We start from the raw sequence: 16,467 nt of genomic DNA on the forward strand, positions 1-16,467 counted from the left end.
GCTGATTGTTCTAAGTTATTCCTCTTCTCTAGATCTGTTTTCTTTTTAGCAACGCCAAGGCGTTGGACTTGAATATCTCAAAAGTCCCTCCAGACCCTAAAATCCTATCCTCTAAAGTTCATCTCTCTAAAACTGAGTTCGCAGATCTGTAAAGTGGAGAGCACCACCGTAGTCATATTATCTAGCTCACAAAGTTGCTGCACATTTTATACAGCACGAGGAATTTTTTGCGACCTCCAAGCCCTAAAAGAACTAGGAGATGCAATGATAGTGCTGTGAGATGAGCCTTTCTCTGACCCTTCCTGAGCTAGGAACAAAAGGCTTTATATGGCAAACCTTTTGGCTGCCAAAATTGGAAAAACTATTTCTGCAAGCGCTTACCTCTCCAAACTTATAGTACTGTCAAGCCCTGGACATTCTTCATAGCTAAGAAAACCACTAGCGAGAAGCATCAATTCACATTCCCTAAAAAAAGAGAAAGAGGGAATCCGGCAAAATCTCGCGAGACACCTTCCGCGAGCCTTGCTTCTTCCGCACCAGGCACGCATACGCACGTACGCACGCCCGTGCGCCGGCTCCCCGCTGCTCTCGCGAGCCTTGGGGAGGGTCCGTTGGGGAAGATGGCGGCGGCCGCGGGCACCCTTCAACTTTTGCCGCCGGGTGCCTCGGACTGAGCCTCCCGGGGGCGGGGGGCGGAGTGGGCGGCCCCGGAGCCCAGCGCCCCGGGAAGCCTGCGGCTGCTTGACCCCCCGCTGGTGGGTAGGGAAGGGTGTCTCCCGTTGTGTGGCGGGCGAAGGCCCTCCTTCCCCGCCTCCGGGATGAAGGCTCAGGGGGAGGCAGAAGGTTAGTGCTTGGGACCGAGGGGAGGAGGGGCGCGGAGATACAGATTTGGGGCCTTGGGGGAAGTGGGTGGCTCCCTTCGCAGGTTGGCAGAGTCCCTGCTGTACGTGGAGAGCAGGATATGGGAGGAGACGCGGTACGCGCTGCTGCTGGTCCGGGGGGTGGGGGTGGGGGTGGGGGGAGGAGGGGAGTGGCTGGTGCCCTAGTGAATCCTAGTGCCCTCTAGGATTCTCTACTTGGGAAGCTCGAGTAAACTCATTGTAAAGGAGAAATGGAAGGGCATCATGAACACACAAGAAACAACGAACATGCCAGAAACCCACGAATAACTACAGAAGTAGGAGCAGCTGTGCGGATAAAGAGGCTAGCTTTGTAGCACGAGCAGTCATCAGATCGAGTGTGGTATTAGTTGCTTTTTTTTGGAAAAGTATTAAATAACATGAATAGTAGCGCTTTAGAGTTTTTAGGGCACTTTACAAACTTCATTTCATTTTATCTTCACAACAACCCCTGGAGGTAGGTGGTTATTAATCCCATTTTTCTGAGGAGTAAACTAAGGCAGACATTTTAAATGGTTTGCTTAGGTTCACAGAGAGCTGCTGGTACATGACTGAGACAGGATTTGAACTTAGGTCCCTTCCAGACAACAGGTCCAGTGCTCTATCCACTGCACCATTTAGCTGTCTCAATGCTAGCATTTATATAGTGTATGTAAAGCTTTTTTTTTTTTGAAGGGGAGAAGGCAAGGCAGTTGGGGTTGACTTGCCCAAAGTCACACGGCTAGTTTTTTTGTGTATTTTTGTTGTGTCTGAGGTCAAATTTGAACTCAGGTTCTCCTGACTCCAGGGCCTGTGTTCTTTTCACTGCCACCTAGCCGCCCCATGTAAAGCTTTTTTACATAAGTTTTCTCATTTTATTCTCACAATTCTGTGACGTAGGTACTTACTGTTATGTCCATTTTACAGAAGAGGAAACTGAAAGCTGAGGGAGATTGACTTGCTCAGGGTTATCCAGCTTCTGAAGCAGGATTTGAATTTACTCAGAGCTTCCTGACTCCAGATTGAGTGCTTTATCCACTATGACACCTAGCTGGCTATTGTTCTTAGACTTTGTTTTGACACAGTGGATACTTTCCAACAAATATCCAGATGCCATTCCTTCTCCTACCCTCCCCCCCCCCCCCCCCCCCCCCGGTCCACAACCACACCCCCCCCCCTCTTTTCTTCCACCTCCCCCACACCCTCCCCCTCCCCCCTCCCCCCACCACTCTCACCCCTTCTCTTTTTTTTTTTTTTTTTTTTTTTTTCCAATTGTGTATTTTCCCACAAAATTCCCAGCCCCCCATTCCTTCTCCTCCCCCCCCCCCCCCCCATGTTCCTTCTCCCAGTCTTCTCCATACCATGGTATTCTTCCTCCCAATCCCCACCCACCCCCCCCATTCCTTATTCCACAAGTTGTCCATGCTTTTCCCCATTACTTTGTATAATTTTGTGTTTGTTTGTATTGTTTCACTGTAGTAGAAAATAAGCTCCTTGAGAGTAGGGATTGTTTCTGTTTAGTCTTGGTTTCTTTTGGTGTTCCTAAGCATCTAGCACTATAATGATTGATAAATGCCTGTTGGATCAAATTACAAGGGACATTCTCTCAAAACAAAACCATCTAATAACATATCCTTTTCAAAACTATGTAATGTAAATGCTATTATTATCTTCCTTTTAAAGAAACATATGGCCTAGAGGATAGAAAGCTGGCTTGAAAATCAGAAAGACCTGGGTACAAGTCCCATTTCTTACATGTACAGTGTGACCCTGAGAAAATCACTTCATCTCTTAGTGCTCTAGGCAGCCATAAGTTGCAGAGAAGTTTCACTAACTTGAATTGACAGAGGGAGTTTTCCTATCTAGCAGTTCTTTCTACCAGTGAGATCACTGGTCCAGATGAGGAAAATGAAGCTCAAAGAGGTTAAGTGACTTGGTTGCCTTTACATAGCTATTATGAGGCTGGATTTGAGCACAGGTCTTACTGAAATCCAGTTTAATATTAATTACATTAATATTAAATATTAAACATATTTATCAAGGCAATATGTTGGGGACTTTGTATATAGAAACAAAATGAAAGTTATTCCACTGGGAGAAACTATATACATGTATATACAAACATGCACACACAAACATATATAGACAAATAAATGCAAAATATATAAAAAATAATGACTTGGGGGGAGAGGATCAGGAAATCAGCACAGCCTCATGTAGTGAGGTGGCACTTGAGCTGAGTTTTGAAGGGAGCTAGAAGCAGCATTAAGAAAGGAGAGCATTCCAAACATAGGAATATCAGCATCCTGTACAGTGTGTGAAGAGAATTATAGTGACAGTCTGGTAAAATATGTTGGAGACAGACTGAAGAGCATTAAAATGTCCTAGAGACAGTAGGGAGCCATTGAAACTTCTTGAGCAGGAATGTGGCATGATCAGATCTGTGCTTTTGACTTGTTAATTTGGTTACTGTCTAGAGGATGGATTGGAGAGAGGAGAGATTGAAAATAGAAAGACTAGTTAGGCTATTGCAGTAGTCCAGATTAGAGGTGAGAGCCTGCATCTGTCAATCAACAGGCATTTATTAAGTGCCTACTATGTGCCAGGCACTGTGTTAAATACTGGGGATTTAAAGGCAAAATTGAAACACTTAGTATCTTCAGGGAGCTGATTTAGAATAAGTGGAGAGAAGAGGACAGATAGGAAAAAAGCAAAGATGACAAGATGTGGCAGCTGACTTAATAAGGAGTTTGAAGGAGAGCAAAATCAAGGATGATGCCAAGTTTGGGAAATTTATTATAGAGGATTTATAGTGCTCTTGACAGAAATAGCGAAGAAGCTGGGAGAAGGGGAGATGGGTTTGTTGGGGGAGAAGATAATGAGTTTTATTTTGGACATTTTGATAATAACTGTGAAAGAGAGACCCAGGCAGAGTGTGACAAGAAATTTGAAGGGGTGTTCACTTTCATTCAGAAGTAGAGAGAGAGCAGAGAAAGTGACATATGAGAGGTGGCAGTTGAGTTCCTTAAGACTGATGTTGGGGCAAATTCCAGATATAGGAGATGGCATGAACTAAAGCATGAAAAGAAAAGAGTGCATATTGGAGCATGCAGAATGGGAGATAGAAAGTAGTTTAGTTTGACTGGAATATGAAATTTGTGAAAAATCATTCCTAGACAATATTATCTTAACATTATTGAAGTTTTTTTTAATACTTAGGCACTTTTCTCTCAATAACTCCATGAAGTAGGTAGATCTACCTAAATATTTACTAAATATTTAGAGTATCTGGGAGGCCAACTTGAGAATTAAGAATTGAAGATCTTGAAGAACAAGAGGTCAGAGTGTCCTGTCACTTGTTTGGGCTAGAATAGATAGCAGGATAAGCCAAATGAGCTGTACACCAGATGATAATGAACAAGTAAGCATTGCTAGATTGTGAAAGTTCTTTAACATCAGGGTGAGGAGTTTATAGCTTAATTTTAAAAAATGTTTATTGATACGTTGTGATTTTGCATTTGTAATATATTATTGAATATATATTCTGTTTCTGCTACCACCCAGTGAGTCCTCCCTTGTAACAAAACCAGTTGAACAAAAACAGACACCAAATCCAATTGCATATACAGAATTTAGCAGCAATAGTCCCCCTAACAAAAGGAAGGAGATGTGTATCTTTATCTCTTCTCTGGGGATATCATTCACTTTCTTTTTAGTGTCATTTGTTTATGTTATTGTCGTTCACATTTTATTTGGAAGGCCACCGAAGGCTTTTAAGTACAAGGGGTAATATGATTAAAATGTTAGGATAGTTATGTGGTTATTAGTGTGGAGGCTAGAGTGGACATTAAATAGTTTGGAAACAAGAAGTTAGGATCCAGCTTTGATCATTGAGATGAACAGAGTTTGGGTCCTGAACTTAGGTGGCTATGATCAGGGAAGAGAAAAGTACCCTGATGGGGGAGATTATGGAGGATAGAAATGACATGACCTGGCTGCTAACTAGATATATAGGGGATGAGGGAAAGAGAAAAATCAAAGATGATACCAGTCTGGCATAGTAGGAGAAAAAGGTGGTGATGTCAATAGAAACAGAGAGGTTAGGGAGAGTTGGAGGTTTGGGGAGAGGGGAGAAATGATGAGTTTAGTTTTGCATATGTTGAATTTTCAGTCTTAGTGAGATGTACAGATCAAGGTAAGTAGCAGCCAGGTGGAACTGGAGCTGTGGGGGCAGTATGAGGAGGAAAATTGGGCTTGGACATAATAGTGGATGAGATCACTCTAGGGATACAGGTGATTGAGAATTTTCATTAGTATTCAGGAAACTTTTCATCTTAGAGCATGAATTTCAGGTCTCTATATGAAAGCACAATTTGGATACTTTGTTATTTTGGCAGAGTAGGCAAAGAAGAGGTATTTTAGGTGGAAAAGAAGTAGGCTTTTTCTGATGAGAGGGAATAAGTGTAGAGTCTCCAAGATGGAAATGGGTGAAATAAATGTGGAATACTAGCTTGCTAGAGTAGATCCTGAATGGTTTAGAAAGTAGGGAATAAGGTAAATTAAGGCGCTGTATAGAAGTTGAACTTCATAATGATTTCTTTTTCCTCTTATCCTTTGATCCTTCATCTTAAGTGAATTCTTGATTATTTCTGCCATTCAGTTATCTTTAGTTTGTATGAATTTTAAGAAACATCTCAACAGATTATATTACTGAGAAACACTTTTGACAAGTGATCCATAAAAAATTGAACACTGACAACATTCCCTTTTCATTCTTCATTCCTAGTAGCTAGACTCTTATCTTTCTCATCTATCTCCTCTTTATCTACAGAGCCACTATCTAGGTCAGGTATCCCTCTCCTTTCTTGCAGTAGCCTCTTCATTATTCCTGCTTCTAGTTTCTCCTTTCACCAATCTGTCTTGCACACAATTGTCATATGAATATTCCTAAGACATGAATATGACCATGTCTCTCCCTTGGCCAAAAATCACTGTATACCAAGACTTAGTAGAAAACAATCAAGAAGCTGTCTGCAAGAAGCCTTTTTTAGTTCTTCTTAATTTTAGTGCCTTCCCTCAGAGACTGTTCCCTAATTTGTCCTTTATACACATTATTTGTACATAATTGTTTGCATATTGTCTCCCCATTAGATCATGAGTTCATTGAGACAAGGACTGCTTTTTTACCTTTTCTTGTGTCTCCAGGACTTAGTGAGGTCAGTACTTGGTACATAGTAGATGCTTAATAAATGCTTGTTGATTGTTGGCTAACCATAAGAAAATTAAAAAGACTGATTAAAAATGTTTCTCCTTATCTGAAAATTTTCAGCATAACTTTTAAGTTAAGGTAGTCTAAAAATAAAATCAAGTTTTGTATAATAACTGTAAAGGAAAGTAAAGATGTTATTTGTCTTTCTCTTGATTTACAGTCCTGTATTACTGACTACCTGTTGGATATCTCTCTACCTGGATGTCCCATAGGCATTTCAGATAAATCTGAGTCATGTTAAAACAGAGCTCATCTTCCCTGCCTCCTCCCCAAGTTCCCTCACCGCTTTTAGATGTTCCTGTTTCTGTTGAAAGCACCATAGTTGTCCCATTATTTAGGTTCAAACCTCATAGTCATTCTTGACTGCTCTATCCCTGTCCTGTACTTTCTCTATAGCTAATTGATTACCAAGACTTAACAGTTTTATCTCCATAACATCAGGTCTGAGCCATTAGCACCACCAAAACTTCTACCACCCTAAGTTCAGACTTAGCTCTTATCTGGATTATGGTAACAGCATTCCAATATACTGTAAAAAGTCTGTCTACTTCCACTCTTTTCTCTCTCCAGTAACTGTTTCATATAGTTACCAAAATAGTTTTCCCAAGCCACATGTGTGAATTGGCCATTCTTCTGCTTAAAAGTCTTTAATGGCTACCTATGCCTCTAAGATAAAATACGAACTCTTTAGCCTGGCATTTAAAGTCCACTATAGTTTGACTCCTAGCTTTCCATTTCATTTCCCTTTACATACTTTGGGTTTCAGTCTAACTGGCCTACTAGCTGTTTCTCTAAATCCATATTCTATCTCTGTGTCATTACATAGACTGCCCCCCATGGAAGGAATATACATTCTGCGAAGCTCAACTGGGGGCCCACATTTCACTTGAAGTCTTCTTGCCTGACCCACTCAGTTGTTAATGCTTTCTCCCTCCTTTATTATCTTATATTTACTTATCTGCATACATATTTTATTTGAATACCCTCTCCTCCACAGAGGATTATAGTATGTAGACAGACGTAGATGTTTTTATAGTCTCAATATCTTGTACATAGTAGGTGAATAATAAATATTTTTTGAATAATAAAGTCTTGCATTTATATAGGACTTTGAAGTTGGCAGAGCATTTTCTTTACAACGTTTTGAGGTAGGTGTTCATAGGATCATAAATTTTGAGCTGGAAGAAGTGTTGGCCTCTTCATTTTACAGATGAGTAAACTGAAGTCTAGTGAAGTTAAGTGACTTGCCCAAAATAGGTAGTAAGCATCAGAGATGGGATTTGACCCCAGGTTCTCTGACTCCAGAGCCAGTGCTCTTTTTGCTGTACCACTCAGCTTGCTTTTGCAAGTATTGTTATCTCCATTTTTCAGATGAGGAAAATGAGGATCTACAAGATTAAATGACTTGCCTAAATAACTAGTAGGTGTTGGAACCCCATATGCAAATCTAGTTTTCTCCAATTCAGCTCAGAGTACTGTACTCTTAACATTATGCCACCATGTTGCCTCTCTAAAATAAATAACACTATCCATTTCCTCATCCTGACCTCTGGTTTCTTGATCCTTTCTCATTTTCCAGTCCATGTCTCTTACTGTTGCTTCCCTTGCTTCCAAACCCACCTTTGCCCCTTTAGCTAGCTATAATTCTGGAATTACTTGCCTTCATGACCTTCCCACTATCTAGCTTGGAAATTCTTGTTCCTAGGAGAAGTAATTCTTTACTTTCTTCTTTCCTCTCTTTTCTTAAAATAAGTATCTTGTGCTTATTTGGGTTGTTATATTACTCCAGTAGGATTTAAGCTGCTTGAGGATAATGGCTATAGTCTTTGTGTATTCTCAGTGTTTAAGATGATACTTTTCATGTAATGGGCCTTTTATAAATGTTTGTTGACAGTTAACCTTTCCCTCACTCTTTATATATAATGAATTACCAAATACTGTTGATTTTACTGCCAAAATATTTCTGGCACTCATACTTTCCCCATTCCTATTACCTCTCTGTTATAGGCCACCATTATCAATCACCTGTATTATTACAGTAATTTTCTAACAAAAAATAGAATCAGAGAAAAAAAGACTTTCCCTTTTCTTCTCCAAAACATGTTTTATACTGCTACCAAAATATTTTGGTTTTTTTGCGTGTGCATATTTGGTTATTTGCAGAAATCTTCAGTGGCCACCCTGTTTTTTAAACCTTTTCTTATACTGAGTCTTCTGTCCCAGCCAGACTCGACTTTTGATCATGCTTTGAACATTTGCTGTATTTTGTTGTCTGCTAATACTGTTTCTTATTCCTGGTATTTCTTCTCCCACTCTCTTGACCACCTTTAGACCTCAACTCATGCTACTTCTTCTATGAAGCCTTTACTTCTCTGATATGCTGTTTTAAAAAATTAAATTTTATTTTCAAAGGAAGATTTGCCTTCTATCCTTCCCTCCTTCTTCTGATGTGGCTCCCTCCCAACCCCATTGAGAAAGTAAAAAAGAAAACCCAAATGCCTCTCCTCCGGGGTTTCTATCACAGACATGTATAGTTAAGCAAAACAAATTGTTGCACTGGCCATATATCCAAAAAATATGTTTCAGTTTATACTGAGTTTGTTGTTTCAGGAGGTGAGCAGGATGTTTCATTGTGAGTCTTCTTGAATTGTGATTGGTAATTTTGTTGATAAGAATTCTCAAGTCTTTCAAAGTTGTTTGTCTTTATAATGTTGTGGTTACTGTACAAATTGTTCTCCAGATTCTGAGTGCAGATATCTTAAAATTCTTCCATCTCGTTGGGAACAGTCATACATTTGGTGTCTCACATAGTACATTTGTACATTTGTGGTTCTTTAATGTAATCATATAACATATGGTTATGTTTGTCTTATTCCTTTTCTAGACCATAAACTTTGTGAGGCAGGAGCTATGTTGTATCTCCTTCAGGGCCTAGAATGGCACTCTGCACTTAGTAGGCATGTTATAAATGTTTTTGAATTTTGCCCAAATGCTAACTAGATAAAAGCCATATTCAAATTTATGACATCAGTTTGCTACAAGAGGTTCCTAAAAAACTGTGTAAATGTTCAGTAACCAAACTATTTACAAGTCTTAATAATATGAAATAGAAGTGGCCTTCTAATTATTTTCTCTTTACTTGGCTGGACAGCAATGAAGTTCAGTTATAGCTTCCTTAGTTATGGTCATTAGTTTGTATATCTTTGTATCATTAAGTATATTTTATTTGATTATATATTTTATGATTTTATGATTGATAATATATTGATTATATATTTTATTTTATTAGTCTTTCTGAAGTTCCTCTAATGTGAGATATCTTATCTACTTATTTTATTTGGTCCCACAAAAATAATGATGTTAGGTGAAATCTTATAGGGGTCTGTACCAGTTTATCCATCTAATGTTAGGCAGTTGGCCAGAGGACATTTTAATTGGATTTGCTTATAATCTAGTATCAGTTTTGTTGGCTGAGGCAGTAATATTTGAGCATTGCTATAAATATTTTGCAAGAAAACAAAGGATAGTAGGTCATGGTATAAGTAAGATTTCCTAATGATATATCTTTGTTTATATTTTAGAGGCTGAGAAACTGACTAAGATGAGTTCCCTTTTGGAAAGACTCCATGCAAAATTTAACCAAAACAGACCTTGGAGTGAAACCTTTAAGCTTATTCGTCAAGTTACGGTAAGGATGACGAGAATCTGGGGCAAAGTGTTTTGCTGAAAGATGCTTTAACAGATTGCTTGCAAAAGTCATGGAATTATGGATTTATTCAAACTGGTGTATCTTGAATTCCCTTCTGCAGTTTCTTTTTCTTTTAATTTATTACAGCATATAGGCTTTATATTGTTGCTATCAACTTTAGAGAGCCACCTATGAAATGGTTATGAAATTCAGTTAGTGATGTACAAAAAAAAATTCAAGATCTTATAAATTAAGAAACAGGACAGCTTGATAAAGATTTAATCCTGTAACAGGAAAGATAAATGGTCAATGCCTTGAGTACTTTAGTTTGCTAATCATTTATCAGCTACAGTCATTTTAATAGGATAAGGAGTAATTATGTGATTTATAGTAAGAGTATAGTCCTGGGTGAAAACCTGTGTAATTGAAACTGATATAGTCCCAGGTGAATACCTGTGTTAGTTAACCTTAGGAGTGTAACTATAACCATTATAAAGTTGTATCTTAAGTATGTGACCATAATAATCATACCTATATATTTATCTTCATATTAAAAAGATGAAGAAAACCCTCTGAAAGTGTAAATGGGCTTGATGAAGTAAGAAAGCTCTGTAAAAGGCTAATTGAGATATCATGGAAAGAACAAAGTTAGGACATAAAGACCTATAAAATGTAATCTTGTACCATACATCAGTCAGTTTCTAGAGCTCTTTGTTGCACCATGCATGAATCAAGAGACTTGTAACTAACTCTGAATCCTGTTATTTGGAGTTTCAGACCATACTGGGCAGACTGTAGACCACCACCTCTGTTTCTATAATAAAGGTTGGTTTGTTTGCCCAGAAAGACTTCTCAGTTTTTTGTTTTTTTTTTACGGTGCTGGCCTTGGAGTCAGGAAGATTTGACTTTGAATCCTACTTTAGACACTACTTATGTTTCTTTTAACATTTCAACCTTAATTTCTTAATTTTTAAAATTGGTATATTCTTATCCGTGTTGCCAGTCTGATAGAGATGCTATGTGGCTCTAGTGAATAATGTATATTGATCATAACATAATGTATATGTTAGACATAAAGTTCAATATAAATGTCTTTTGTTATTATCACCATACAAAGCATGTTTGATAAGTCTTTCAAGTCAGTTTTAAAATATTAAATAATACTTTGTGTGCTAATATTGTAGTAGGTCTTGAGTAAATACCATGTTTAGATTAAGTCATATTTCCTAATTTCATGTAGGTTACAGTCTAGTAGGGGAATATTGAATAGGGACTGGTCTTGTGATTTCAGTGGTATAGGGAATATCTAAAGAGGAAACTTTCTTTACTAATGGAGGTGGACACCTTATCTGCTTTTTATAGTCTTGGACATTTACCTAGATTATTGGTGTCAAATTCAAATACAAGGATCCTTGCAGCTATGTGTTGATTTAGAAAACACAAATTAACATTAAGTTATATCATATTTTCATTTATTTTGTTAAATATTTCCCAATTACTGTTTAATCAAGGAGCTACACTTTACCTTCACCATGGAGAGGTTAAATGACTTGTTATGTGTTTGAGGTGGTACTGGAACCTAGGTCTTCTTGGCTTTAAGGCCTGCTTTTTATCCATTATGCTTACTTTTTATCCATATACTTCCTCTCCTAGTAGAGGTATATACATTTAGAACAAAATAAGAATGCTAAATAATATGTAAGTGAATAAAACCAGTATAAGGAAAATTTTTTTGTGACATCTGAGGAGGAAAATGGTCATTACTGATTAGGGAATCAGCAAGGCTTCCCTGAGAATAGAGCATTTGAATGGTACTTCAGAGAATGATCAGGAAATCAGGAGGATATATGAATTAGGGAATTATAGGGAACAGTGTAAGCATAGGCATGAAAGTAAAAAAGCAGAGATTCTTTATGAGGAATGGTGAAGAGTCCAGTTTGGTTGGAGTATAAAAGTACATTAGGAGAAGAAGAAAGATGGAAAGATAGACGGTGGATTCCCTCATAGGTCAAGCTAAACAGCTGGAACTTTTTTAGCAGGTGATCTGAAAAGTTTTGGGCGGAGAGGTCATAAATACAGATTTAGGCAGGAGTGAAAAGCAGGGTAATACTGAGGAAAGAACCCTGCACTGGGAGTCAGAAAGGACACGGGGTTAATAATCCTTCTGACATTTTGTTGTCATGTCTTTTTATCTTGCTGAGCCTCTGCTTCCTTATCTGTAAAATGGGAACAATAATACCTGTGGTATTTGGTGTGATAATGTCTATTATATATATTAATGTCTAATATATATATAATATATTATATTATATATTATTTTATATTATATTATATATTAATATATTATATAACTAATATATATTATATATATTAATGTCTAATCTTATATAAATATTAGTTGTACTTATAATAGTGAGATTCTGCTTAATTCAGTGGTTACTAGCAAGATTAATTCAATATTCTCTTTTTCTTCTACATAGGAGAAGCGGGTTGTGATGAGTACTGGTGGTCACCAGTATTTGGTCAGCTGTTTGGAGACCTTGCAGAAGGCACTCAAAGGTTTGTCTGCACCCTTCAAATATACAACCTTCTTAGGCCTTGCCTCAGTCTCAGGTATCATATGATACAGGAGAGACAATGTGGTATAGAAGAAAGAGCTTTGTACTTTGGAATGAGAAAAAACTTGGGTCTCAATCCTACCTCTGATTCTTTTTTGACCTGATGACCTTGGATGAGTTATTTTTTTCCTACCTGAGCCTCAGTTTCCTCATCTGTCAATCAGGGATAATCCTTTTATTGTAGGACCTACCTTACTTATCTCTTAATGTGAGGCCCAAATGAAATATTTGAAGCACTTTCTAATTCCTAAAGCATTGTATCCAGGTCAACTTCTTATTATACGTAACAGCGAAACTACAAATTCATATGATTTTTGACTTCTAGGTATTAACCTCTCCTTTTACTAAATCTGGCGACAATTACATGTAAAAAACTTCTTAAATTTTGTAAGCCTCTCCTTTTAGTACTTATTTTTAATGACAGAGACTAAAAAGACCAGTGATGACAGTTAAATGTGGGTACCTGGATTAGGCCTCTGTGTTCTCTTTATAATGAATAATTTGTTACTTTAGAAACAAACAAACACTTTCATCAAAAATATTTTTGCATTGTTAATGGAGAATATTTTTAGGAAAATGATCAAAAGAATTCAAATGAATTCAGAAAATCAATTTGACAACTATAATACTCTGTTCATTCTCAGATAACTGCAATTTTTTTGTTGTGACTTGTCACCCATAGGACTGGATAATCTGAACTGTTTATCCTGCCTATATGTGTTTGATCTTGCTCCTGATTTTTTTTTAATACTATCATAAAAAATGTTTGAACTCTTTCAGTTAAAAGATAGATATCCTTGAATGATGAAAGTTGGGATGGGGAAGATCAGTCTTCAGCTCTTCAAATAGATGTTGTTTATTTTAACCCAGGTTAGAATGTAGCCTTCTTGCAGATCTTGGTACTAATCCCTTAAAATTTAGTAGCAGTTTTACCAACCCTATGGGTGTGCGGATGTGTGTTTTGTAGGGTCTTCTAGGTGCCTCACAATGATCTACTGCCAAAGAGTATGTAACAGTGTGATAACTAACTTGGCTTTGAACCTTCCTGGTGATACTTATTTTCACCTTTTTTCAGTGACGTCTTTGCCAGCAATGACTGACCGTTTAGAGTCTATAGCAAGACAGAATGCGTAAGTAGTTTTCTAACTATAGACACATAAACATTTTAAGTCATTGTTGACTTTGGGAGTGGGAAGAGGAAGTTCTTCATTTATCTTTTAATAATTATTTTTTGTTTGTTTGGTTCCTGTCAGACTGGGCTCTCATCTTAGTGCTAATGGTACTGAATGTTACATCACATCAGATATGTTCTATGTGGAAGTGCAGTTAGATCCTACAGGGCATCTTTCTGATGTCAAAGTAGCTCATCATGGAGAGAATCCTGTGGTATGTGCTCCTGATATTTCTTTTTTTTTTTTTTAAGCAATTGGGGTTAAGTAACTTGCTCAAGGTTACACGGCCAGTTATTATTTCTGGGTGTGGTGCTGAGTATCTGAGCCCGGATTTGATCCAGGTCATCCTGACACTGGAGCCGGTACTCTTACTCGCTGAGCCACCTGGCCGCCCCTAAGCAATTGGGGTTAAGTAACTTGCTCAAGGTTACACGGCCAGTTGTTTCTGGGTGGGTGCTAAGTGTCTGAGCCCGGGATTCGATCTCCAGGTGTTCTCAACACTGGAGCCGGTGCTCTTACTCGCTGTGCTACCTGGCCGCCCCAGCTCCTGATATTTCTTTGGAAACTGTTGGGCTTACTTAAACAGGGGGACAAACTGAAATTGAATTGTTAGTAATTCTTAGGGTTTAAATGACTTAGGTTCAGGTATTTAATGAGTCAGTGCATAAATCAAGAGTTCCTACCCCTTTTCAGTCCCTATACTCCTGTCCTTTCAAGAAACCTTCTTCTACCTCCTTTGAAATATGAAATGAATACTAGCATTTATCATGCTTATGTGCATAAATAGATTATTTTTCCATTAAGAGAAATTAGCTCTTTGACAGGCTTTTCATACTCTATGTGGGTATGCAAAGATTTAGATCCTAGGTTGGGAACCCTTGAATTAAATAATTGACTTGCTTTTTAGTATTGTGTTTTATTCTTTTACATAGCTTGTTATTACATGGAATTTAATATAAAAAGTTCTTATATAAATTTCAATTCAAAGTAAGTAAGTGGAAATAGCAGAATAACCTATTAAAACATAGTGGTATTGACCCACAATGATGCTTTTAAAGAGAGATTCTAGGATATTTACTGAGCTTTTTTAAAAGTAAAATTCCTTTTTAAAAACTAGTTACTAAATTTGCCTGGATTTTGAAGAAATCCTGTTGGATTATCATCTCAAAAGGGAGGTTTTCATTTAAGGTTTTTATTATAAGATGTTCTGGGAAAAGAGGGGAGAAACTTAGTGTAAAAAAATGTTGTGTTTTTTTTAGAAAACAATCTTTTTGTTTTCAGAGCTGTCCCGAGCTGGTGCAACAACTGAGGTGAGAAAGTGATATTTAAATTACTTGATACTGATTGACAATGTTGTTCTGGTCTCTCAAAGAAATCGAATTTTTGGTAGGTTTTCAGTGTCTTTGCTTAAAATTTCATAGCACCTTTATAAGTTACTTTCCTTTTTATATCTTGGCCTAATTTAGCCTTGTAAACTCTGCAGAGAGAAAAAAATATCTGGAACATATTCACCAAATGATGGGATGTTCAGAGAAAATAACCAAGTAACATGAAGAAAGTCTTCCAAAGATTTAATTTTTGGGAAGACCCTTTTTTGTCTGTCTTTGACACAATTCATTTATCTGCCTTTGTACAAAAGGTCCAAGGTGGCAGCTTTTTTCCCTTTGGCAAAATTGCTTGTCTAAATGCTTCTACTTCGTTGGCATGGCACTTTTCCCTCCTTCCATCCAGTCATGAAACTACTTCTCAAGAATGTTATGTGGAGAATAAATGTGTTAACTTGGATCTTACTATAGACTGGAAGACAACTTTGTTACTTGGATTTAGATGTGTTTCATTGCTTAAAGTCAACTTAGGTTTGCCTATTCAAAGGTTCTGCGAGGAAGGATGCTCTAAAATTTTTTTATATTTAACATCAAGATCTGAACCTTCAGAGTCCTACATGAATGTATCTCAGAATGTGTGGCATTAACATAATATAACATTAACAGAGAATAAATAAAATTTTAAGTCTTAAGCTTGAAGTCTTAAAGACCCTGGTAGAAATACAATCAGACTATACCTATTTGAATGAAGTGGGAGACCTCTTCTTTACTTCTGTGCTCCGGATCAAAACAAATTTTTAATGAAATCTTTTTGATTTTATATCACTTTTATTTTCCTTCTTTCCTTCCCTACTCAGTGAGCCACTCCTTGTAATAAAGAATTTTAAAAAGGTGGGGGAAATAAAAGCAATTCAGAAAAGCTAACCAACACAGTAGGTGAATCTTAGCATTTTTGAACTGTTCCACACCCTTTAGTCCCTTAAATCTGTAAGGAATGGAGTATGCTATTGCCTTCCACTGCCACAGTCTCAATACTAATAGGAAGCTGAAGTAGAAATTTGTATTTTTTTGCTTTTGCAAATCTCAGTGGAATGTTAGCATATGTATTAGCTATTTTGGCTGGTTTTATTTAACTCTTTTCTCCCCTTTGTTACAAGTACTACTATCTTGTGTTTATTTTGTACACATTACATTTATTCTTTTTTTTTTCTTTTTGGAGGGCAATTGGGGTTAAGTAACTTGCCCATGGTCACACGGCTAGTTTTTGTGTGTGTGTGTTAAGTGTCTGAGGCCAGATCCAAACTCAGGTCCTCCTGACTCCAGGGCCGGCACTCTACTCACTGTGCCATCTAGCCGCCCTACATTACATTTATTCTTGTATATTTGTGTTGTCTGCCCTGTTGTTAGAGTATAAGCTTCTTGAGAGCAAGGACTGTTAAATTTGGTCCTTAGCACATATTAGGTGCTTGATAAATGCATATTGTTTGAGAGTCTCATTGGAAAGGGGAATCAGGAAG

At 37.5% G+C, this 16,467-nt stretch overlaps 1 protein-coding gene across 2 annotated transcripts in view; it reads left to right on the forward strand.

Annotated features, from left to right (window-relative positions):
• Nucleotides 1–573: 573 nt before the first annotated feature.
• MED1 (mediator complex subunit 1) overlaps nucleotides 574–16,467 on the forward strand; it is a 39,243-nt gene continuing 23,349 nt past the window's right edge. The window contains exons 1-7 of one of the 2 annotated variants that reach the window (XM_069074282.1): nucleotides 574–843; nucleotides 6,030–6,094; nucleotides 9,729–9,835; nucleotides 12,316–12,394; nucleotides 13,529–13,583; nucleotides 13,707–13,839; nucleotides 14,907–14,935. In XM_069074282.1, coding sequence (XP_068930383.1) covers nucleotides 9,749–9,835; nucleotides 12,316–12,394; nucleotides 13,529–13,583; nucleotides 13,707–13,839; nucleotides 14,907–14,935 — 383 coding nt within the window. In that variant the 5' untranslated portion in view covers nucleotides 574–843; nucleotides 6,030–6,094; nucleotides 9,729–9,748. The remainder of the gene's footprint in view (nucleotides 844–6,029; nucleotides 6,095–9,728; nucleotides 9,836–12,315; nucleotides 12,395–13,528; nucleotides 13,584–13,706; nucleotides 13,840–14,906; nucleotides 14,936–16,467) is intronic. The other variant, XM_069074281.1, reaches the window with a different exon arrangement.

Source organism: Petaurus breviceps, unplaced genomic scaffold, assembly GCF_028583685.1.
Source record: "Petaurus breviceps papuanus isolate PSGF00001 unplaced genomic scaffold, PetGlider_PUasm1.0 90887, whole genome shotgun sequence".
Lineage (NCBI taxonomy): Eukaryota > Metazoa > Chordata > Mammalia > Diprotodontia > Petauridae > Petaurus > Petaurus breviceps.